A 26,334-nucleotide genomic window follows, 5' to 3' on the forward strand; every position below is an offset into this window, starting at 1 on the left:
TACTCCGGCCCCCTCCCACAACTCTTTCTCCGGTACATCGATGATTACTTCGGTGCTGCTTCATGATCTCATCTGGACCTGGAAAAATTTATAAATTTTGCTTCCAATTTTCACATGGTCCATCACTGATACTTCCCTTCCCTTCCTTGGCCTCTCTGTCTCAATTTCTGGTGATAGACTGTCCATCAATATTCATTACAAGCCTACTGACTCCCACAGCTACCTCGACTACAGCTTCTCACACCCCGCTTCCTGTAAGGACTTCATCCCATTCTCTCAGTTCCTTCACCTCCGTTGCATCTGTTCTGATGATGCCACTTTCCAAAACAGTTCCTCTAACATGTCTTCCTTCTTCCTTAACCGAGGTTTTCTACCCACGGTGGTTGACAGGGCCCTCAGCTGTGTCCGTCCCATCTCCCACGCATCCGCCCTCACACCTTCCTCTCCATCCCAGAACCATAATAGGTTCCCCCTTGTCCTCACTTATCACCCCACCAGCCTCCGCATTCAAAGGATCATCCTCTGCCATTTCTGCCAAATCCAGCATGATGCCACCACCAAACACATCTTCCCTTTACCCCCCCTTGTGGCATTCCGCAGGGATCATTCCCTCTGGGACACTCTGGTCCACTCCTCCATCACCCCCTACACCTCAACCACCTCCCACGGTACTTCCCATGCAACCGTAGAAGGTGCAACACCTGACCCCCTTTACTTCCCTCCTCCTCACCATCCAAGGGCCCAAACACACCTTTCAAGTGAAGCAGCATTTCACTTGCACTTCCCTCAATTTAGTCTCCTGCATTCGCTGCTCCCAATGCGGTCTCCTCTACATTGAAGAGACCAACACAGACTGGGTGACCGCTTTGCAGAACACCTTCGGTCTGTCCGCAAGCATGACCCAGACCTCCCTGTCGCTTGCCATTTCAACACTCCACTCTGCTCTCATGCCCACATGTCCGTCCTTGGCCTGCTGCAATGTTCCAGTGAAGCTCAATGCAAACTGGAGGAACAGCACCTCATCTTCCGACTAGGCACTTTACAGCCTTCCGGACTGAATATTGAGTTCAACAACTTCAGATCATGAACTCTCTCCTCCATCCCCACCCCCTTTCCGATCCCCCTTTTTTCCTAATAATTATTACATTTTTAAAAAATATACTTTTCTTTTCTCACCTATTTCTATTATTATTTTTAAATTTATTTCCATCCATTGTTTTATCTCCACCTTTTAGCCTATTTCAATCCCTTCCCCCCAGCCCACCCCACCCCCACTAGGGCTATCTGTCACTTGCTCATCCTGCTTTCTACCCTTAATGTCACCATTAGCACATCCTTTAGCTAATATCACCACCGTCAACACCCCTTTGTCCTTTTGTCTATGACATCTTTGGCAATCTCTCCTTTGCCTCCACCTATCACTGGCCGTCTATCCAGCTCTACCTATCCCATCCCCTTAAACAGCTTATATTTCACCTCATTTCTATTTCTCTTCAGTTCTGATGAAGAGTCACATGGACTCAAAACGTTAACTCTGTCTTTCTCTCCACAGATGTTGTCAGACCTGCTGAGTTTTTGCAGCTATTTTTGAGCTAGGGGTCAATCATCTCAGTCACAGGTCATCATGGCGGAGTTCCTGAGGGTAGCGTCCTCAGCCCAACCACCTTCAGCCGCTTCGTTGATGACCTTCCCTCCATCATAAGGTCAGAAGTGGGGATGTTCACTGATGAATGGACAATGTTCAGTATTTGTGACTCCTCAGATACTGAAGTAGTTCATGTCTATGTGCAACAAGACCTGGATAACATTCAGACTTGGGCTGACAAGTGGCAAGTAACATTTGCACCACACAAATGCCAGGCAATGACCATCCCCAACAAGAGAGAATCTAACCACATCACATTGACATTCAATGGAATCGCTGAATCCCCACCATCAACATCCTGGAGGTTACCATTGACCAGAAATTTAATGGGACCAATCACAAAAGTGCTGTAGCTACAAAAGCAGGTCAGAGGCTGGGAATTCTGCAGCGAGTAACTCACCCCCTGACTCCCCAAAGAATTTCCTCCATCAAGGCACACATTAGGAGTGTGAAGAAATACTCTCCAGTTGACTGGATGAGTGCAGCTCCAACACTTATGAAACTGGACACCTTCCAGGACAAAGCAGCCTACTTGATTGCCACCCAACTACACCTTAAACAGTCACTCCCTCCACCACCAATGCACAATGGCAACAATGTATACCATTTACTAGATGCACTGCATCGAATTGCCAATCTTCCTTCGACAGCACCTTCCAAATCTGTGACCATTACTGCCTAGAAAGATGAGGGCAGCAGACACATGGGAACACCACCACCTGGAAGTTCCCCTCCAAGCCATTCAACACCCTGACTTGGAAATATATCGCCGTTCCTTCATTGTCAAAATCCTGGAACTCTCTCCCTATTGATGGAAGGATTAATCATGCTGTGGGTGTACATACACCACATGGACTGCAGCGGTTCAAGAAGGTGGCTCACCACCAGCTTCTTAAGGGCAATTAGGGATGGGCAACAAATGCTGGTGTTACCAGCGAAGTCTATACTCTGTGAATGAATGAAAGAGACTCCCATAGTGTGTCAGTGTGTAGATTTGTGTCGTAACCCTAATAATGTATAATGTGTTAGATCTGTAATAGAATAGCACAATTCTTAATATATTTATAGGCCAATAAATTAATTAACTGCCTAAAATGAAAGATTTAAAAATTGAATCTCTGTTTTCTTTCAAAGTTCACTCTATTTGGGTGCACTTCCACCACCACTGCCCCCCTAGCTAACTGCCGCCCTTTCCCGCCCCAATGCCAATGTTCCTGTGTTCGCTGCACCGGGTGATCAAATATGCATAGGTACACAGTATCATATGGAGCTTCAACCAATTTTGATTCAGGAAATGCTACAGTACAAATGATGTCCCAACAGTACCACCTAGTGACACAAATGAATACAGTCCTGATTAATGCTCCCATCAATAATCTGCACAGGCATGGGCAGAATACTAAAAATGCTGTCTGTACCCTACCTTGGTAATGGTTTGCAATCTGCGGCCTGGCTGTTCAATTCTCAAAGAAAGAAAAGTATACTCACCAATCATGCCACTCTTCAGCAGAATCAAAGCTATGACTCATCCATGGAAGACTGGAGCCAGTACATCGAACATCTAGGTTTCTACTTCGTGGTGAATGAAATAACAGTGGAGGAGAAGCCCAGCTTCCAGTGATCATTGTAACAGGTGAAGGACCTAGTCTTCTGGGCTGTGATTGGTTAAAGGAAATTAAGCTCAGCTGGTCAGAAATGTTGCAAGTGAGAACAGGAGGAGTTCCTAAGTTGCTAAGGGAATATGACAGTGTATTTCGGAATGCGTTAGGAGAATCAAAGGACATTCACAGGCTGCAAGTATCTCTCTGGTCAGAGTTGGTTCCACTGGAGAATCACGAAAAGAAGTAAAACGAATATGGTGCCAGTCTGAACAAACTGAAGAAACAGTTGGCAGAAAAATCTCAACAATGCTCAATGTTCCAGAAGGAAGCTAAAAGATACAAGAAGGAGACAGAAGGGCTGAAGAATCAGCTGATTGAAACAAAAGAGGCATTAGAAGGAAAAGTCTTGGAACTTGCTGAGATGCGAGTGGGTAACAAAGCCAGGGGTAGCTCAACCACCGAACTGAACCAAGTTAAGATTCCACCAGAGAGAAGTTTGGCCGGCTGTGAAATCAAAATGAATGACGAGGCAAAGCTCTGCGGCAAACAGAAAAGACAGAAATCAAATCTGAAAGGCCAATAGACTATGTCTCCAGAACCCTCTCTGCAGCCGAGAAGGGTTATTCACAACTAGAAAAGGAAGGTTTATCAGTAACATTTGGAGTGAAGAAATTCCACCAGTATCTGCATGGATGACATTTCACCATAGTGTCGGACCATAAACCACTGATAGGTTTATTTAGTGAAGATAAAGCAATTCCGCTGATAGCCTCTGCCAGAATAGAACAATGGGCCTTGATTTTGTCAGCATATGAGTATACCTTTATGCACCATCCGGGTGTGCATATTGCAAATGCAGACACACTCAGTCATTTTCCATTGGCAGATAGCATTACACATGCTCCAGTGGCACAAGACGTTGTACTTGTGTTGAATTTCCTGGGTTCCTTGCCAGTCTGTTTGAAGCAAGTAAAGACTTCAATAAACCGGGATCCAATTTTATCAAGAGTCCAAGACCAGATATTACCAGGATGGTTAAATGCACCAGTCTCTGAAGAGATAAAACCATTCTCTGCCCGTAAAACTGAATTAAGTTGTCAAGATGTAATCTTGTTGTGGGGAGCAAGAGGCGTCGTCTCTTTGCAATGAACAGAACCATTCTTGACAGAGCTTCACAGTGCATTTCGAAGATGAAGATGCTTGCGTGAAGCTATATCTGGTGGCCAGGTATGGAGATAGGAAAAATGGTTAAACACTGTCTCCAGTGTCAGCGACAGCAGAAGTTGCCCATTTCAGCTCCACTGCATCTGTGGGAGTGGTCTAGTTGACCCTGAGTTAGACTACGTATAGGCTGTGTAGGTCCATTTTTAGGTACCATGTTTTTATTGATCATCAACGTGCATTCTAAGCATCATGAGGTATAATAACTTTTATAATTTTTTTTGTTTAGTGTAAAGCAGGTTTATTGGGGGGGGGGGGTTGTGTTGTTCTGTCTGTGTATGTGATTTAATTACATCTTGTAGCCAAGCAGACTGCAAGTTGAAGTATCAAAAGAAGTAAGCTGTAGAAGTGTCTTTAATAGGTTAATGAGTAAACATGGTTGAAGTCTTAGCACGTAAGGTGTAAAGGGAATTTGCATTTGTAGATAGATGAAGGGGGATTTAGTTTTCAAAGAGATCTCAGTCTGTTTACAAACAGCCAGGCAAGCAAGCTGAAGAAAGTGTTTATTTTTCTCAAAGGTTATTGACAATATATAGTGACAACATGAAAAGATTTATATTATGAGAAAGGTAAAGTTCCAAAGGCGTATGGACAATGGAATTTATGCATTAAAAGGGAGAAACATATATAAAGGAGAATGAGGCTATGTGTCAGGGAAGGCATTGTAAGATCAAACAGAAGTGTGAGAAGCCGCCGGTATTTGTGCACTAAGTCTGCTGTCTACAGAAACCGAAGCTGGGAAAAGCTGCTTTGAATTCCACTGTCCAGGGTATTGTGTTAACTTGCTGGATCTGTTTAAAATCATTTTTTTAACCATTGCCTTAAGGGAGATTCTAACTGGGAATCAGAATAATTAGGGATTTTAGGAGTTATTATAGTAGTAATTTGTAGACCTGTGTGTGCGCTTGAAGTCTTTTCTTTTGTTAACAAATACTTTAATTTAGTTTTTTAAAATACTCTAGAGTTTTGGTGGACTTGATACTTCTGAATTCAGGGCATGCAACTCGAAATAAATGCAAATTGCAAAACTGCTGTGAGAGCGTGACCAAGTTTCCCTTGTGTATTTGATCTTCCTGGCACACATCATTTGCCACGTCATTACACATGTGTATGAAGTTAGATCACTGACATCATGTGCAACTATTGAAAAGCTGCGCCAATGTTATAGTGTACATGGCCTACCAGAAGTCATTGTTTCAGATAACGATATTGTTTTCACTAGTATGGAATTCCAGGATTCATGAATTGAAATGAGATTAAACATATTAAAACAGCACCATATCATCCCTCATCCAATGAGTTAGCAGAAAGAGCAGTGCAAACTTTCAAATCAGGAATTAAGAATTTAGCCGAAGGAACATTAGAAGCACGAATTTCACATTTTCTTCTCAACTATCGTACGACTCCTCATGCAACTAGGGCTTCAACAGTATCTGAATTACTGTTGAAATGCTGCCTTCCTAAAAGGTTGAGTCTGGTGTTTCCAAACTTAGAGGGGAAGGTAGGGAAGAACCAGAGTTGTCAGAAAGTGAATCATGATATTCATAGCAAAGCTCGAAAATTTACTGTGGGAGAGACAGTTTATGTGCAAAATTTTGGAAATGGACCTAGTTGAGTTCCTGAAACTGAACCTTTGTCATACCAAGTGGAAGTGGAAGACCGGATTATTAGAAAACATGTGGATCATCTAAGAAGTAGACAGGCACTCCAACAACCAACTATTCCACTTGAAATTGATGTTGAATCTTTAATCCCTGAGGTGTTTGATCGACCTAGAATAGACATACTCGATATCTCTGTTGAATAAAATAATTCTGAACTGCCACTGTCTAAGGATGTCCCTCATGCTGGAGTTCTTGATCATTTCGATCCAGTGGGAGAATCTCAAGTCATAGAGCTACTTTGCTCTAACCAAATTAAAAAAACAGCTCAGAGACTTAGGGCAGAATTTTGCCCTTGATGGGCGGGCGGGCCCAACCGGCTTGGCGGCGGGCGGGCAGCCGATTGCTGCCATTTTGAGTTGGCCCGCCCAGCAGGCTGCCCGACGAGAAGCGCTGTGCGCTTCCTGTGCAGGGGGGAGGGATTCCCCAACTGTCAAAGAGCGCACATCTCCCCAAGACTAATTGCTGTCTCAGGGAGATCGGTGAAAGCTTTATAAACATCAAAAATAGAAAAATAAAAAAATTATTAACATGTCCCCCTCATGTGACAATGTCACATGAGATGGTACATGTTAATAAAAAGCACAGAAACTTTACTAAACTTTTTAAAAACGGACATGAAACCTCATCTCGCCAGTGGACAAGGTTTCATGTTTTATCAGGAGCCCGCTGGGGCTCCTGGCCTGCCCGCCAGCCTTAAGGTTGGACAGGCAGGTCCTATAATTGGGTTAATTATGCTGTCAATGGCCTCAATTGGCCATTGACAGGTCGACGGGTGGAAAATTGGAACGATACAGAGAAGATTAGCGTGGCCCCTGCGCAAGGATGACACGCAAATTCGTGAAGAGAGGTGTCAGCTGTGGCTCAGTTCATAGCACCCTCGCCTTTGAATCAGAGGGTTGGGGTTCATGTCCCACTCCCGGAAAACCAAGAACTGTGATTGTACTCGAAAGAGGTTGCAATCTGTGACTGTTGGTAACTCAAAAGAGTTTCCTGAATATTTAAATGGGGCGGGATGATGTTGGGGGTTCCTCCCGACGTCATCCCACGTCGGCGAGCGGGCCCCGCCCCCAACTTGCCGACAGAAAAGTTCTGGCCTTAATCTCTAATCACATGACCTCTGTATATATGTATATGTTATGGATTAAGATATTCTTGTAAATAAGAAATGTAAAAACATTGAAGGGGCAGGATTGTAGTAATTGTAAGTAAAACCTTTCCTACTGTTCTAGGGATCACGTGATTGTACTGATGAATCTCAGGGGCAGAGCTTTCTAGTCATGGGCCTGGTTCAAGTATGTAGTTTCTTCAAGAGCTCTGTAAATAAAGTTAACTGTTTCAATTAAGAAACCTATCCGGTACACCAAGTTTATTGCAGCTTCTGTTATATCCAAATCTGATGCTTAGACCGAATCACAGCGGGTCTATCCAGTTTTATTCCTATTATACACCTTTATAGCGGTTTGATACAATCTGATGGTTTGCTAGGCCATTTTGGAAAGCAATTGAGATCATTGGATTTGGTGCTCAATGCTGCCAGACCAGGTAAAGATGGTAGGTTTCCTTCCCTAAAGAATATTAATGAAGCAACTGGGCTTTTATGACAACCCAATAACTTAATCATCACCATTACTGATAACAGCTTTTTATTGCAGATTGTGTTGAATTGTTTCTTTTAAATTGAACTTAAATTCACAAACTGTCATGGTGGGATTTGAACTCGTATCTCAAATTATGAACCTAGACCTCCTGATTACAAAGCCAGTCATGCAGCCATTACATTCCAAACCTGACATAAGCTGATGTGTAATGTCCAGTCCCTGTCTGTTCATTGTGCTGTGACTGTACTCCTGAGTAACTGACAGGTGTAACACCCATTCTCTGTGTTTTCAGGAACAGCATTCCACCGACAACTACATTGGAAAACTTCCAAACTAAACTGCACGCCGCCAGAGGCAAGTGTTTTGTTGATACTGCATTTTGGGGAGGCGTTATCCCAGGCAACCAGGTGAACCTATTAAAAATAATTGAACCTTCACTGTATGCGGATTAATCAGACTGACTAGTTTGAGCTATCTATGGGTCACTCAGGTTTAGAAGTATCAGATTCTTGCTTGAACTGTCATTAGTTTGCTGCCAATGAGATGCTCAGTCACAAAGCGTGTCATGGGGAGCAGAAATGGAAGGGGAAGAATGAACTTTTAAGTGTCAAACTTGCCAGAAGTCTCTTCCACTGTGGGGATCTCTCTCAACTGGAGTGCAGATTGCAGATGCCTATCTGGAGCACTGCACACCAGAGGTACACCATTCCCAATCTTCCAGCTGTTCAAAAGTGGACACTTGAATCCCTGCTCCCACTTCCCTGATCTGCATTCCTGAGGGTGAGACTCTGAGCAAGGCTTGGGGACTGGGGTTGGGGGGGTTGGGGGAGATGGGGGCTCGACGTGAGGGGTGGCCGTTTTAGATCCCACAGTTTCAGGACTTTAGTGCCCAATTTCACATTTCAAGAATTTCCACAGTCTCTGGTCCAACACTTGACTGTTGTTTTAACCCTGATTTAAATATAAATGTTCACTACCGTGGTGAGAGAAACATCAGTGTCAGGAATTCAATCTTGCATTCTGGCCTTTAAGTAGACCCACTGTAACTTTAAGGTATGTGCTCAACTACAAAGGTTAAAAATAAATGAGGAAACAGGAATTATTCAAGGATAAAGTTTAAACTGAGGGTCAAGTCTGGCACCAGCCAGATAACTGGAGAATCACACTGTTGCACAGAGTTACTCCCTCTGCTTTATTCCTAGTCTGCACTGCGCCCCATGATTGAGGCTGGAGTCCCAGGTTTCAAGTGCTTCCTCATTCACAGTGGAGTGGATGAATTCCCTCATGTTACTGAGACAGATCTGCAGCCAGCCCTGGCTCAACTGCAGGGTACAGGTCGGGTGTTACTGGTAAATACACAACCTCTCTATCTCCATCTCTCCCTCCTTCTATCTGTCATAAAAGTTAAACATATACCCACTGGGATCCTATCTCAATTTAAAACAATAAAGGTCAAGGTTCAAGTGTTCTGTTTGTGATAAAACTGGCTGATTGGTAACTCATTACAATGATGCTCGTGGAGCAGAGAAGCTTCCGAAATAGGCAAATCTGGTACTAAAGCATAGGGTCTACACAGAGTGAGCTTTCCGGACAGGCAGGTGAAGGACTGAAATGGATAATCCAGTATACAGGGAACCTCTGGATAGACAGATCCAGTGTTGAAGTATGGTCCGATATATTGGAGATCCTCTGGAAAGACAAACCCAATGTGAAACACAGTCCTACATATAGAAACCCTTTGGACATATAGGCCCAGTGCTGGAGTTCAGTCCTACCTATAGTGAGCCCTCTGGATAGGCAGATCAAGTCCTATCTACAATGAATCCTCTGGATAGATAGATCCAGTGTGAAGCTGAGTCCTAATTACAGTGAGCCCCCTGGATAGGCAGATCCATTGTGAAGCTCAGTTCTACCTATAGTGAGCCCTCTGGATAGGCAGATCCAGTCCTATCTACAATGAATCCTCTGGATAGATAGATCCAGTGTGAAGCTGAGTCCTAATTACAGTGAGCCCTCTGGATAGACAGATCCAGTGCTGAATCTCAATCCTACCTACAGTGAGCCCTCTGGATAGAAAGACAGTGCTGAAGCACAAAGCCAAGGACCCTAACCCTTCTGTGAATTCAGAGGTCCAGAATGTCTTCATCCACAGAGCTCAGGCTCTGAGTACTGCCAGTTGAACACAGTAACCAAGTTATGCTGTTTGTGCTTTCCCATGCCTGTCATATCTATTCACTCACTTTAATGGACGGAAGACCACAGACATCAGGCACAGAGGTGTAAAATGTGGCCAGCTGCTGTATTCTGAATCACACAACTGTAAAATCCATTCGAGCAAAAGCTCCCACCTTGTGCTCTCTGAGCCTCAGTTGTGTAGTATATTGGGCAATCATCTGAGATTGGTTCAGACAGCACTCTTACCTTTGGATCAGAAGCTTGCAGGCTGGAACTTCAGGAGTTTGAACATATAATCCAGGGTGACATTCCAATGTAGTACTCAGGCCTTTGGTTCAGTTATTAAAACTGGCTTTATCTGTCTATTTCAATGCTTACCTTGGTCAATGTTCTTCTCTCAGCCAACATCACCAAGAGCTGATTAAATAGTCACCCATTTCAGTGCTCTGTTTGGGACCTTAAAATGCTTAAACTGACTGCCAGATTTTCCTATATATAGGCCAATGTGCTTCAAAGTGATTATTCGTAAGAAATACTCAGTATACAACACATGGTAAAGCCCCCCTCACACATAAACACACCCTGTTCTTTAGTTCCCCTGATTTTAGGAAATAACCATCACTTTATTCAATGCAAACTGAAATTCAGCTTCTAAACCTAAGTCTGAGCATTCTAGAAAGGGCATTCTTATAGAAAATCACATTACGATGTAACACAGATTCCAACAGTGCTGTACCTGATCTGGGAGTGTTTGATGGGACCAGTGTAGAGGAAGCTTTACTCTGTATCCAACTCGTGTTGTATAGGACCTGGGGGTGTTTGATGGGACAGTTAGAGGGAGCTTTATTCTGCATGTATTCTGCGTTTTATCTGACTTGACGCAAGGTTGGGGACAACAAACTGGAAAGTCTTCCATATGATGACATTGAACTTCACGATTAGCATGAAATAGCTAACTGAATATGTATTGCTTCTTCAGTTCCACGCAGAGAAAGAGCTGGAGCATGTGACCCCTTTACTAAACAGTAAGTATAAGAAATGTAGGAGCAATGAAGAATAGCCAAGCAAAAATCAAGCTATCAAATGTACCCTGTAAATATCTGATTCCAATATTTGGTCTGTTTTGAACTTGTATTATTTTAAGAGGGCTATCTCCACTCAATTACCTGAATGAATAATATCTGTAAGTGCCAGCTTGGCTCAGTGGTAGCAACAGTCACCTCTGCTGCATTGTCAGAAGTCCCATGTTCGGATCAGATTTTGGATGAAGCCCTGTCTGTCCTCTCAAGTGGACTACTATAAAAAGAGCAGAGGCGTTCTTCCCGGTGTCCTGGCCAAGGCTTATCCCTCAACCAACATGAACCATCTACAATATACACCAACATGGGTCATGTACAATATACACCAACATGGGCCTTGCACAATATACACTAACATGGGTCATGTACAATATACACCAACATGGATCATGTACAATATACGCCAACATGGGTCTTGTACAATATACACCAACATGGGCCATGTACAATATACACCAACATGGATCATGTACAATATACACCAACATGGATCATGTACAATATACGCCAACATGGGTCTTGTACAATATACACCAACATGGGCCATGTATAATATGGGTTGTGTACAATATACACCAACATGGGCACATACAAGATATACAGATACAGGGCCAAGTACAAACTACACCAACGTGGGCATGTACAATACACACTAAGATAGGCAGATACAATGTACACAGACATGGGTCATGCACATTTTACACCAACATGGGCACGTACAACATACACCAACATGGGATATGTACAACTTTTACAGTCACCAACTGTGTACAGTGTTCACAATCAAGAGCCATATAAAACTTTTACTGTCACAGACTTAACCTAGAGTACCTAAACGGCTCCTGAGTGAGGAGACTGATTAAAAGAGGAACTTTTAGAAAGCCAAAGTTGAAAAACTTCAAGAATACTCATCCTATTTTGACAATCATCCAATTGTGGCTAGCTGCATCCCATTGACACTCCCTTTGATCCACCAATCATTTTTACCATGAAGTATTTCATTATAAATTGACAAATTACTTAGGTGATAAGTGTTAATTCTTGATTTTAGCCTTTCGTAAACACATTGTGCTATAAGTTGCCTGATGCCAGTTTCTTTCTCTGTGTTTCTGCTTCTGTCCATCACTGCATCTTCAAAGCCCTTGCCTCTCTCAATCTGTGCCTTTTTCTCTATATCTCACCTCTACTTCTTTGCTTGTCTGTTTCTGCCTCCCCCCATTTCTCTGCTTTTCTCTCTTTCCATATCCCCTGCTCTGTTTCTATCTCCCTCTTTGTGTCTGTCATTTTCTCTCTCCATTTCACTGCTTCTATCCTCTATATCACTGCCTCTCTCTCTCCATGATGATACAAAACTTGGAAGCATTGTGAACTGTGAGGAGGACAGTGTAGAACTTCAAAGGGACATAGACAAGTTGGTGGAATGGGCAGACAGGTAGCTGATGAAGTTTAATGCAAAGAAATGTGAAGTGATTCATTTTGGTAGGGAAAACATGGAGAGACAATATAGAATAAAGGGTACAACTCTAAAAGGGGTACAGGAGCAGAGGCAACTGGGTGGATATGTGCATAAATCATTGAAGATGGCAGGAGAGGTGGAGAGAGCAGTTGGTAAAGCATACTGTACAAAAACAAGGAGGTTATGTTGAATTTGTATTAGTCACTAGTTCAGCTTCAGCTAGAGTATTGTGTCCAGTTCTGGACACCATACTTTAGGAAGCACATGAAGGCATTAGAGAGGGTGCAGAAAAGATTCATGAGAAAGGCTCAAGGGATGAGGAATTTCAGTTTTGAAGGTAGATTGGAGAAGTTTTCCTTAGAGAAAAGAAGCTTGATAGGAGATTTGATAGAGGTATTCAAAATCATGTGGGGTCTGGACAGAGTAAATAGAAAGAAACTGTTCCCACTCACTAAAGGACCAAGAATGAGAGGGCACAGATTTAAAGAAGTTAGTAAAAGAAGCAAAAGTGATATGAGGAGAAACTTCTTTATGCAGAGAGTGGTTAGGGTCTGGAATGCACTGCCTGAGAGTGTGTTGGAGGCAGGTTCAATTGAACCATTCAAAAGAGAATTAGACTGTTACCTGAAAAGGAAGAATGTGCAGGGTTATGGGGAGAAGGTGGAGGAACGGCAGTGAGTTGTTCATTTGGAGAGCTGGTGCAGACATGATGGGCCAAAAGGCCTCATTCTGCAATTCTGTGATCTCTCTCTCCCATGTCTATGCCTCTTTCTCCCCGTGTCTCTGCCTCTCTCTTCCCATCTCTCTGTCTCTCTTTCCTCATGCCTGTCTCTCTCTCCCCATGTACCTGCCTCTTTATTTGTCTCTGCGTCTGTGTTACATGTGACTCTTGTCCTCTGGTTCCTCAGACCCCTGTGATTACACAACATTCCTGCTGACCCGACCTGATGAGATGGAGGTAGAAGCCATTCAAGCTGTTATTAAACTTTGTGTCCAGCACAGGTAAGGAAGTTTAAACACACACAGTTTGCTGAAGAACATCCTGGGTTTTCAATACTACTTCTCCAACTCATTGCCAGACTTGCAGTAATCTCCAGGTTTAAGTTAGAGATGGCCCTGACTGTATCATCCCCGCTGCATTTGAATTCTGGTGTTGAGCAGTTTCCTAAAACACAGCCATCGTCCAATTCCCTGTGAAAGAGGGAGGCATCCTCCACTCCGTCTGAATGCACCTCAGCACCCAGAGCTCTTTGAACAGTCAGTGTCTGTTCATAACTATCCAAAAGGTCACAAATGGACCATACATTTCAGAGATAAAAACAAAAAGCTAAAAGCTACTGCGGATGCTGGAAATCCAAAACAAAAACAGAATTACCTGGAAAAACTCAGCAGGTCTGGCAGCATCGGTGGAGAAGAAATCAGTTAACGTTTCGGGTCTTCATGACCCTTCGGCCGATGCTGCCAGACCTGCTGAGTTTTTCCAGGTAATTCTGTTTTTGACATACATTTCAGAGCTCATTTCGTTCATCATTGGGGATAGTCCAGTTGTCCAGTAGTAGTTGTCCAGTCGCACTTTCTTCTCTTCTCTACTCTGTTCCAGAGTTCGCTGTCACATTGTCCATCTTTCCACTGCGGAAGCTTTACCCATCATAAATGAAGCCCGTAAAGCAGGGGCTATGCTGACAGTCGAGACCACTCACCATTACCTCTCACTGGCCGCTGAAGACATACCAGATGGTGCCACACACTACAAGTGCTGCCCTCCGATTAGGACAAGAAACAATCAGGTATGGATTCGACATTTTATTAATTAGTCCAGTTTTAAATTGATTTTAGAATGAGGATGGATATGGTTCAAACCACAATATCCTGGAAGGTCTTTTGATTGCCAAACTCTCTCAGCCCAAAGTGGTCCCTGATAGAAAGATTCTCTTTTCAACCTGAATGTTTTCCAAAGTTTCAAATATCCGAATTGTGAATTGATGAATTGCATCAGCATCTATTAAACATGGTATCTGCTGACATCACCTTGACTTTTCTGCACATCTCTCAACTCATTTGAGTTCAAACAGAACTTGTAGGCTGTTCCCATATAGCAGTGGCTTTTAACACATTCCAGTAAATCTATAAGAGAGAGTTTTTAACCTGATAGGTGATCTCCAGCTTAAATCTAACTTCCAACATCTGTCTTAGTAGCAACCTTTTCTGTCTGTGTTTTATCTGTAACTCCTCTGAACTCTCCCCCTGTAAGTTTCAAATACCTTGTCTTGTCTGGATCGTCACTGTGCTGAAATCCAGTCTTACTGTATTGTATCCTATTATAACCCATTCTCAAAGTATAGAAGTGCTTACCTTGCTCAGCCTCCCCTTCGAACTTCTGGATCCCATCAAACCGGCAGCATTCTGATTGGACTAGAGAAAGGGGAGATCCAGTGTTGCTTCTTGCATGTTTTCTGCTAATCTGGTCACTGAGGGCAGGCAGGGTTGGATCTCTTTTGCAGTGGAAGATGGATGATACTATTAGCCTGGGCAATGTGACCTGGTGGTCCACAAATCGATACAACAATGTGCATGCTGTTCAGCATTAATGGTTCCCTCTGACTATGCGATTATTGGGGGAGTTGGATGGATGTACTTATTAGTTCAGACATGCTAATCTATTGCTGGACATCACCACAACACCCAGTCCCAGGGGAGAATATGTGACCCTTTTGTGCAATGCTGCAGTAACTGATTCCCACCAATTGGGGGCTGCTGCTGTACCCGATTCCCATCAAAAGGAGCAGCTGTTGTACCTGGTTCCCACAATAGGGAGCTGTGGCTGTACTAGATTCCCATAACTAGGGGGCATCAGCAGTACCTGATTCCCACCAATAGGAATTACAGCAGTACCAGATTCACATGCCAGAAGCAATTGCTGTATCTGATTCCCACCACAAGGGGGCTGCAGCAATACCTGATTCCAACCAATAGAAGCAGCTGCTGTACCTGATTCCCACAAATAGGGAGCTGCTTTTGTACCAGATTCCCACCAATAGGAACTGCTACAATACCTGATTCCCACCAGCTGGGAGCGATAGCATTGAATTGGGGTGGGGGGGTGGGTTAAGGGGGAATTACTAGCCCCTGGTTGCTGAAGTCATGTCCTGTAGCGTTAGACCCTCCTCCATCTCAGACATTGGTTGCACTGATTGTCTTTAGCCTCAAGGCCAGACCAAGTCCTATTTTTCATTCCTGATCATGTTCCACAACCCCCACAATGGAGGTAAATCACCTCTCAAGTGCTGAGAGGCATCTTCCCCTGGCTGGAGAGTCTTGAACTAGGGACACAGCCTCAGGATAAGGAGTTGGCTGTTTCAGGCTGAGATGAAATTTCTTCACTCAAAGGTTTGTGAATCTCTTGAATAGATGGGGAGGGACTCAGTCAATGGCCAGCTTAGATTGGTCATTAGATTTTTGGGCACTAAGAAAGTCAAGGGAGATTGGGTCGGGTGGGAAAGTAGAGTTCAGATAGAAGATCAGCATATGCAATGACGGAACATGTTCAAGGGGCCACATGGTCTGCGTTTGCTTCTATTTCTTATATTCCTACAATCTGCAGGGTTTGAAAACCCAGATTTTCCTTCAGATGATGATTAATGTCACTGGAACCGAAAAAGTCAAATGGTGGAACTGATAAAAGGGCTTATTGAAGAACAAGATTCAGCATCATCATGTGTGCTCTGCCAGAAAGCACGTCCTTGGCTTGGGGGAAGCCGATGGCGTAGTGGTATTGTTGAACTAGTAATCTAGAGACCCGGGATATTGCTCAGGAAACCCGGGTTCAAATCCTGTCACGGCAGATGGTGGAATTTGAATGCAATAAAAATCTGGAATTAAAATCTAATGATGAAACAACTGTCAATTGTTTTAAAAACCCATCTGGTTCACTAGTGTCCTTTCAGGAAGGAAATCTGTCGTCCTTACCTGGTCTGACCTACATGTGACTCCAGACCCACAGCGATGTGGTTGACTCTGAAATTGCCTAGCAATCCACTCAGTTGTAACAAACCGCTACAAAGTCACAAAAAAGGAATGAAACCGGATGGACCACCCGGCATCAACCTTGGCCCTGGAAACAACAACAGCAATCGCAGCCCTGTCGACCCTGCAAAGTCCTTCTTACTAACATCTGGGGGCGAGTGTCAAAATTGAGAGAGCTGTCTCACAGACTAGTCAAGCAACAGCCTGACATAGTCATCCTCACGGAATCATACCTTACAGATAATGTCCCAGGCATCATCATCACCATCCCTGGGTATGTCTTGTGCCACTGGCAGGACAGACCCAGCAGAGGTGGCGGCACAGTGGTATACAGTCAGGAGGGAGTTGCCCTGGGAGTCCTCAACATTGACTCCGGACCCCATGAAGTCTAATGGCATCAGGTCAAACATGGTCAAGGAACCTCCTGCTGATTACCACATACTGCCCTCCCTCAGCTGATGAATCAGTGCTCCTCCATGTTGAACATCACTTGGAGGAAGCACTGAGGATGGCAAGGGCACAGAATGTACTCTGGGTGGGGGACTTCAATGCTCATCACCAAGTGTGGCTCGGTAGCACGACTACTGACCGAGCTGGTCGAGCTCTAAGTAACATAGCCGCTAGAGTGGGTCTGTGGCAGGTGGTGGGGGAACCAACAAGAGGGAAAAACATACTTGACCTCATCCTCACCAACGTGTCTGCTGCAGATGCATCTGTCCATGACAGTATCGGTAGGAGTGACTACCTCAATCGTTGTGGAAATGAAGTCCCGCTGTGTTGAATGGGATAGATTTTGAACAGATCTAGCAACTCAAGACTGGGCATCCATGAGGCACTGTGGGCCAACAGCAGCAGCAGAATTGTACTTGAACACAATCTGTAACCTCAGGCGCCCAGCACATCAGTGCAAAAGATAAGGCTGAAGCATTTGCAACAATCTTCAGTCAGAAGTGCCGAGTGGATGATCCATCTTGGCCTCCTCCGGAGGTCCCCAGCATCACAGATGCCAGTCTTCAGCCAATTCAATTCACTCCACATGATATCAAGAAACGGCTGAAGGCACTGGATACTGCAAAGGCTATGGGCCCTGACAATATTCCAGCAATTGTATTGAAGCCTTGTGCTCCAGGACTTGCTGCACTCCTAGCCAAGCTGTTCCAGTACAGTTACAACACTGGCATCTACCCGGCTATGTGGAAAATTGCCCAGGTATGTCCTGTACACAAAATACAGGACAAATCCAACCCAGCCAATTACCGCGTCATCAATCTACTCTCCATCATCGGTAAAGTAATGGAAGGCGATACTAACAGTGCTATCAAGCGGCACTTGCTTAGCAATAACCTGCTCACTGATGCCCAGTTTGGGTTCCACCAGGGCCACTCAGCGCCTGACCTCAATACAGCCTTGGTTCAAACAAGAACAAAAAAGCTGAACTCCTGAGGTGAGGTGAGAGTGACTGCCCTTGACATCAAGGAAGCATTTGACCGAGTGTGTCATCAAGGGGCCTAGCAAAACTGGAGTCAATGGGACTCGGGGCAAACTCTCCGCTGGTGACGTCATACCTAGCACCAAAGGAAGATGGTTGTGGTTGTTGGAGATCAGTCATCTCAGTTCCAGGACCTCACTGCAGGAGTTCCACAGGGTAGAGTCCTAGGTCCAATCATCAACAGCTGCTTCATCAATGACCTTCTTTCCATCATAAGGTCAGAAGTGGGATGTGCGCTGATGATTACACAATATTCAGCACCATTCACGACTCCTCAGATACTGAAACAGTCCATGTCCAAGTGCAGCAAGACCTGGACAATATCCAGGCTTGGCCTGACAAGTGGCAAGTAGCATTCATGCCACACAAGTGTCAGGTAATGAGCATCTCCAACAAAAGAGAATCCAACCATCATCCCTTGACGTTCAATGGCATTACCATCACTGAATCCCCCACTATCAACATCCTGGGGGTTACCATTGACCAGAAATTGAACTGGACTAGTCACATAAATACTGTGGCTACAAGAGCAGGTCAGAGGCTAGGAATCGTGCGACGAGTAACTCACCTCCTGACTCCCCGAAGCCTGTCTACCATCTACAAGGCACAAATCAGGAGTGTGATGGATGAGTGTAGTTCCCACAACACTGAAGAGGCTGGACACCGTCCAGGACAATGCAGCCCGCTTGATTGGCACCACATGCACAAACATTCACTCCTTCCACAACCGATGCACAGTAGCAGCAGTGTGTAACATCTACAAGATGCACTGCAGGAATTCACTAAGGCTCCTAAGACAGCACCTTCCAAACCCACGACCACTACCACATAGAAGAACAGGGACAGTAGATAGATGAGAATACCACCATCTGGAAGTTCCCCTCCAAGTCACTCACCATCCTGACTTGGAATCACTGTCGTTGGGTCAAAATCCTGGAACTCCCTTCCTAACAGCACTGTGGGTGTGCCTACACCACATGGCCTGCAGCGGTTCAAGAAGGCTAGCTCACCACCACCTTCTCTAGGGCAACTAGCGAAGCTCACATTCGTTGTGAATGAATGAAATAAAATATAGTAGTCTTTCCATAGCTCTATCCTGTGCTATTCGTTCATTTGTCAATAACTTCCTTCAATTTTCAAGTCAGCCAACATTCTCTTCTTCCTCTTTTTCCTTGAAATCTTCCCTCCATAACGTCTTTAACAAGTCTGTTCCCGCTTAGAATGTCTCCTACTCAGTTTCTTTGCCTTGTCCTAGTTATGTTCAACGCATTTCTTTGCCCTTTCGCTCTCCACAGCACTTCACCATTTGTTACTTTTTCTGTCCAGCTGATCCTTTCCATTCTCCTCCAATCCTGCACTTCAAAGCTATTTAGCAAGTTAAACTCCTCCTCCTGTAAGGTCCAAGTCTCAGTTTCATACAAAACAACACTCCAAATCAAAATCTTTATACGAGTCATTTTTTCAGTTGTTTGTTCAGCTTTTCAGTTAGTAACCATCTCTTTTTTTTATCAAATAAGGCCTTTCCCATGACTATCCTTGTTCTTATTTCTTTGTTGTATCTTCCATCTGCAGATATCATGCTTCCTAAATACTTGAATTCTTGCACCTCTTCCAGTCCTTCCATGAATATATTAATATTTCTTGGTGATTTTTAGGTATGCATCACTTTGGTTTTGTCCATATTCATTTTCATTCCAAAGTTCAAGCCTGCTGTTACTAGGAATTAACCAAGGCTCCTTCGACAGCATCTTCCAAACCCACAACCACTACCATCTAGACGGACAAGGGCAGCAGATAGATGGGAACACCACCACCTGGAAGTTCCCCTCCAAGCCACTCACCATCCTGACTTGGAAATATATCACCGTTCCTTCACTGTCGCTGGGTCAAAATCCTGGAACTCCCTTCCTAACAGTACTGCGGGTGTACCTACAGCACATGGACTGCAGCAGTTCAAGAAGGCAGCTCACCACCACCTTCTCAAGGGCAACTAGGGATAGGCAATAAGTGCTGACCCAGCCAGCGAAGCTCACATCCCATGAATGAATTAAAAAAAGGTTACTGAACAGAAAGTAACCCAACAGAGCACTATCCAAGTTACCCACTTTTCATTGTTCATACCTCATTTGCCTATGTAACAGTAGTCACTACACTCCAAAAATAATTTGTGTGAGCCCCCTTGAGATGTCTTGATGTTATAAGACACCAGATAATGTTATGTTACCCTTGATCTATAGTGTCATGGTCTATGTTGGCCTACAAACTGATTTGGATGCTTGTCAGTCACTGTCTGTCCCCACACAGGAACAGCTGTGGCCTGCACTGAAAGCTGGAAAGATAGACATGGTGGTCTCTGATCATTCTCCATGCACTGCGGACCTCAAACTGCTACAATCTGGAGACTTCCTTAAGGCATGGGGAGGGATTTCTTCTCTGCAATTTGGTGAGTCAGATTGTGTCAGCCAAATTCAAACAGTTAGCACAGGTAACACATGCACTGTTGGCATATGGACGACCTACTGTCAATAGATTGGCCAAACAATTGGTTCAGTTGGTAATACTCTTGCCTCTGTGGCAGAAGGTTGTGAGTTCAAATTCCACACTGAGCACATAATCTAGCCTAATGCCTCAATGCAGAAGAATTGTTGAGTGTTGTCTTTTGGCTTTGTCTATCCAAGCTAATGTCCTGTCTGACATTTATCCCTGAACCAACACCACCAAAACAACTTAACTGATCATTTATCTTATTGTTGTATGTGAAATTTTGGCCCAAATGTATCCATGCTTGACAATACAACAGTGACTATACTTCATAAGTAATTAATTGGTTGTGAACAATGGCACATCCTGGGCATGTGAAAGGTCCTTTATCAGTGCAAATTTTTCCTAACAAATTCTTCCTACTGTTAACACATAGACCATGTACTAATAAGAAACAGGCTGCATGGTTAGCATGTAGGCTATTTACTGTCAACATAAACAAGTGCTGTATGCACATTGTCATTGGCATATAGTCAAAGACCATGTACTATTAGCATAGAGACTATGATCATACACCTTACTGGCCACCTCCCAATTCTATAGCTAAACTAATATAGAACCTACTTAGGTGGTACTAAATAGTGTAATAGGGCAGTCTATCCTTCATTGTTGTTCAGGAGCCATTTACCACTGTCAGGCTTTGACGGTGGAAAGGCATTAGCTATCCTCAGGGTATACAGCTGAAAATGTGTTGGCAGTTAGGACTTGGAAGAGCAGGCATTGCCTACTGTCCAAGTATTGGTATGGCCAATGGCTGTTGTCACCCTCACTGTCTCTAAAATGTTGTTCTTTTAAAAGGTCTTCCTCTGTTCTGGACCTCTGCTCGACAGCGAGGATTCACTCTACAGGACACAGTGAACCTGATGTGTAAAAACACAGCCAAGTTATGTGGTATTGAGAACAGGAAAGGGTCTCTCATTCCTGGTAAGGATGCTGATCTTGTGATATGGGATCCTGATGGAGAGTTTGAGGTAGGTTACTAACATGTTATCAACTTCACCACCAAGATGTTTCCCTGTCTGACTTTAAGCTCAGTAACTGAATATTGTTGTTTGCAGGTGAGAGAGACCTTAATTCACCACAAAAACAAAGTAAGTGTCCTGGTCGCAATCTGTTAGCTTCTCTCCCATTGAATTCCTCTAGATGGAGGACACAATGGCTTTAGGGTCAGACAATTCTCTATCAGCACTGTACACTAAGTTTTTGCCTCAACACTCCCTCTACCTCCTCTCCACATGGAGAAATGAGTAATTCCATCAATAGCTATTCAGAGAACTGATGAGATTGGTGCAGTGTGATAGACAGCATCCAAGTACTGATGGGATGGCGGGACTGAAACTCAGCAGAGGAGACAACAGAGACAGATTGTCCCAGGACTGACACTGGCTGTGATGTTGAATGTAAGACAGTCATAGGATGGCACTAGTTGGGCTATTGAATGTGAGACAGATGCCATGACAATCTAAAAGATTTTGAAAAATCAAAGGAAACCCTCATACACAGGCTGCTGATCCCAAATAACAACAGGCGCATTACACATTCCTACAACAACACCTACTGTGAAGTGTTGCTGAGTAGAAGCTAGGCCTCATCCTTCCATCATCTACAGAGATGGGAACCTCATCAGAATGAATTCGACACCCAGGCTGCTCATCGCTGTTCTCCATTAGGTGTTTTCAACAAAGCGTTGGAGGAAGATTAGGAGCACTTTTTGCATTAGGGCACTCTCACTCATGGATGGTTAACAGAAAATAGCTTAAATACAAAAATAAAACACAACCAAACCCCACTTCTCCCGCTTCAACTGAAGCACAGAAATAAGACAATAAGCATGGGACTACTTGGCACAGAAAATTTAGTACTTGCCCTTTCACCACAGATTTCTAGGTTCAAATGCAGCCCTAACTGGTGGAATAATAGTCCCCTCTGCTGGTTGCAAGGGTCGCATATGGCAAGTTGAAGTTCAGTTTTCAGTGGGCACAAAACTATGCTTTATTCTATGCTGTCAGGAATGTCACACTGATACATTAAGGGATGCTTACGAGATTGAGGTTAAGCCATATTATTGGGTACAGTAAAAGTACTCAGCCTCTGACTATGGCTGTACATAATATGATAGGAACAGGAGGAGGCCATACAGCCACTCAAGCCTGCTTTGTTATTTAATAAGATCATAACGGTCATCTATCTCAACTTCGCTTTCTCACCCTATCCCTCAATTCCCTTAGTGTTCAAAATTCTCAAACTCAATCTTGAATATACTCAATGACTGAGCATCCACAGTCCTCAGATAGAGGATTCCAAAGATGCACAACCCTTTGAGTAAAGAAATTGCTCTTCAGCTCAGTCCTAAATGGCTGGTGTCTTATTCTGATACTGGGATCCCTAGTTCTAGCCCCTTCAACCAGGAAAATAGCCACTCAACCTCTATCCTGTCAAGCCCTCTTAAGAATATTATATGCTCCAATTCCTAGCTCGTAAGCACTTAATGCAGTCTCCGCGTACCAAAAATTGGAGTTTAATTTACAAGCATGGAAATCCCTCACCCTGAGAAAATTATCCAAAAAAGTGCATTTGACAAGAAATAACACCACTTCTGTTTCCTTTCCAGTTGACACCATATCTTGGATGTAGACTGCAAGGAAAGGTTTTTGCTACTATTGTCCGTGGAAAGATAGTTTACCTACAAGGAAAATTCTCCGACAAACCCCTGGGAGAACACATCCTGGTTGATATGGCTCAATTATAAACTGAACCAAGGTTCACTTTTCTGTTTTTTCCCCAATGACCCATTAATCAGAACCAACCTATATCATCTCTCAGTACATTTGCATCCAGCAAATACAAACCTAGAAATTCCTGTTGCTCGTGTTAAGTCAATGAATGTTTAATGTGATTTGCATGATATTTCTCTATCCATTATTTTAACATGGAATGCCGGAAGTTGATTAACGGCTCAACCGCAATGTAAGAATGTTATATATACAAACATATGATAAATGAAGGGCAGGAAAAGTCCTACAAGTCCGGACAACCTGTCCCACGCAACTGTGATGTCTCCTATACTCCTAACTCCACCTGGAAGCTATATAATCTCGAGAGAGACCCAAGAAAGATGAAAAACTCAGTCCAATAATGGGGGAGGGGAGGGCAGGGGAGGGAAACCATTCCAGCTCCAATTAATGTACAAGGTAATCTCTACCAGAGCCAGTAACAGATCCAGCTCTCACGTGAATGAAGTCAGTGGATCGACATTCACCGCATGAGTAGAAGTCTGCTGCACAGGCCCACTATTCTCTGGGAAAAAAACCACCACCTACTATCCAACATTAAAAACATTACTATTTGCAACAGAAATTCCTAATCTACAGAATTCACGTCAGAGTTGATGCAAGCAAAGTCTTGGGCATTGAGTGGTAACTGCTGGAGGGTGTCAGCTCAGAGGTCGTCTGATGGACCACAGCAGTGAAAGTACACTAGGTGTAACTCTTTCGAGTTATCAACAGACCGCATGTAACTCTTTCGAGTACATTCACAGTTCTTGGTTTCCGGGAGTGGGACATGAACCCACAACCTTCTGATTCAAAGGTGAGGGTGCTATGAACTGAGCCACAGCTGACACCTCTACTGTATAAGGATACTGCTTGTGTCATAGTCAAGTACCTACTGTAGTTCATGTAATGCACAAATCAATAATCTAATTAGTCCTCATTGTTTAATGGGAGCAGTCTCAGTCTTAACATAATTGGGGTGAAATTAGTGTCCACCAGTGGCACAGAACAGGGGAGATGGTGGCGTTGTGGTAATGTCACTGGCCTTGTAATCAAGGCGCCCGTGTTAATGCTTTGGGGCCGTAGGTTCAAATCCCTACTGCAGCAGAGAAGGGAGTGAGTGTGAGAGGAGGATGTGGGGAAAATTGAATTCAAATAAGTAGCACAGAACAGGCTCACTGTGAATTGGCATCACACTTTACACCATGTTGATTGATCTTTATACAGAATAGAAAATCAAAGCATAGAACAGACTGCCAATTTGTTAAAAGCCCGTTTCACACTAGTGGTGGAGACCAATATTACATCCATTAACTCTCCTCTTGCTATCATGTTCTGTTATTTAGAGAATCATCATACAACCACTTCTTGCCGCAGCCCATTTTTCGGGTGTTAGGCTTACAAATATAGCCTACAACTATTGCAGTTCATACATCAAACAACCTTTGTACAAAAAGGCTATAAATTTTAACTTCCTACCCCAAAACTATTGGAGCTCCCATGGGTTTGCAGGGTAAAGCAAGTTTTTCCCATAGGCCATTGGTGATACTACAGGTATGTATTTACCTTTGCAGAGGGGTCAAAAATCAGGGGACATAGATGTAAAGAAATTGATAGAGGATTAGAGGAGAGATGAGGTAACATATTTTTCACCCAAAGCCTGGTAGGGACCTGGAATGAGAAACTTTTCACCCCATTTCAAAAGTACTTGGATATCTGCTTGAAGAATTGTGAGAATAGCAGGGCTATGGACCTAATGCAGGAAGGTGGGATTAGGCTGTATGGCTCTTCATTAACTGGCACAGATATGATGGGCCAAATGGGCTCCTTGTGTTGTAATTTTTAAAAATGATTTCTATAGGTACCTGCAGCATCCAGGGTTTTGGAAGCTCCATAAAGTGGTACCAGTGTACAGCTGCAAGCATGACTTTATGCCACAGAATTGTAATGTCCGCATAAGGAGTGCATGACATGCATAAGAAATTTAACATACTGTTTATTGGGCAGGGGCAGGGAAGCAATAACTGAATAACAATTCCCTATCATCTTTCTTGCCACTTATTGTGCAGGAGATGTACTTTTAAATATTCACCCCACACCCAACACAAAAAAAGCAAACAGTCATCCTTGTAGATGATAAACTGAGCGTTACCTACAAGTACACCTCCTCCTCCTCCCAGTACCATGCTCTAAGACAACATTGTTGAGCATGGATTTCCATTGGATTGGTCGATGATTATGTTTGGCAAAGTACTGCAGTGGCTTGCTGTTGCCTTCCGCAGTATGGCTGAGCAGGAAACTCTCCCATTCTTACCAAAACAGAAACAGAAATACCTGGAAAAACTCAGCAGGTCTGACAGCATCGGCGGAGAAGAGCACAGTTGACGTTTTGAGTCACAGACAAAAGAACAAAGAGGTGTTGAAGGTGGTGATATTATCTAAAGGAATGTGCTAAGAGTGGAGAGCAGGACAAGCAAGGTACAGATAGCTCTAGTGGGGGTGGGGTGAAATAAAACTAAAAAGGCATAAAAGGTATAGATAAACGATGGGTGGAAATACATTTAAAAATAATGGAAATAGGTGGGAAAAGAAAAATCTATATAAATTATTGGAAAAAACAAAAAGGAGGGGGAAGAAACAGAAAGGGGGTGGGCTTGGAGGAGGGAGTTCAAGATCTAAAATTGTTGAACTCAATATTCAGTCCGGAAGGCTGTAAAGTGCCTAGTCGGAAGATGAGGTGCTGTTCCTCCAGTTTGCATTAAGCTTCACTGGAACAATGCAGCAAGCCAAGGACAGACATGTGGGCAAGAGAGCAGGGTGAAGTGTTAAAATGGCAAGCAACAGGGAGGTCTGGGTACTGCTTGCGGACAGACGGAAGGTGTTCTGCAAAGCGGTCGCCCAGTCTGCGTTTGGTCTCTCCAATGTAGGGGAAACCTCATTGGGAGCAACGAATGCAGTAGACTAAGTTGAGGGAAGTGCAAGTGAAATGCTGCTTCACTTGAAAGGAGCGTTTGGGCCCTTGGACGGTGAGGAGAGAGGAAGTGAAGGGGCAGGTGTTGCATATTCTGCGT

General features: G+C 43.8%; 1 protein-coding gene and 1 non-coding gene across 4 annotated transcripts in view; both read left to right on the top strand.

Annotated features, from left to right (window-relative positions):
• LOC144693616 (allantoinase, mitochondrial) overlaps positions 1-25,841 on the top strand; it is a 36,024-nt gene extending 10,183 nt beyond the window's left edge. Inside the window, exons 3-11 of one of the 3 annotated variants that reach the window (XM_078563438.1) lie at positions 8,022-8,136; positions 8,932-9,078; positions 10,884-10,929; positions 13,348-13,441; positions 14,040-14,226; positions 20,256-20,394; positions 21,291-21,463; positions 21,551-21,583; positions 23,104-25,841. In XM_078563438.1, coding sequence (XP_078419564.1) covers positions 8,022-8,136; positions 8,932-9,078; positions 10,884-10,929; positions 13,348-13,441; positions 14,040-14,226; positions 20,256-20,394; positions 21,291-21,463; positions 21,551-21,583; positions 23,104-23,241 — 1,072 coding nt within the window. In that variant the 3' untranslated portion in view covers positions 23,242-25,841. The remainder of the gene's footprint in view (positions 1-8,021; positions 8,137-8,931; positions 9,079-10,883; positions 10,930-13,347; positions 13,442-14,039; positions 14,227-20,255; positions 20,395-21,290; positions 21,464-21,550; positions 21,584-23,103) is intronic. The other 2 variants (XM_078563439.1, XM_078563440.1) reach the window with 2 other exon arrangements.
• On the top strand, positions 6,882-6,988 carry LOC144694327 (U6 spliceosomal RNA). The gene has a single exon (XR_013579713.1). It is a non-coding gene; the product is annotated as a U6 spliceosomal RNA (small nuclear RNA).
• Positions 25,842-26,334: the final 493 nt, after the last annotated feature.

Source organism: Cetorhinus maximus, chromosome 19, assembly GCF_964194155.1.
Source record: "Cetorhinus maximus chromosome 19, sCetMax3.hap1.1, whole genome shotgun sequence".
NCBI lineage: Eukaryota > Metazoa > Chordata > Chondrichthyes > Lamniformes > Cetorhinidae > Cetorhinus > Cetorhinus maximus.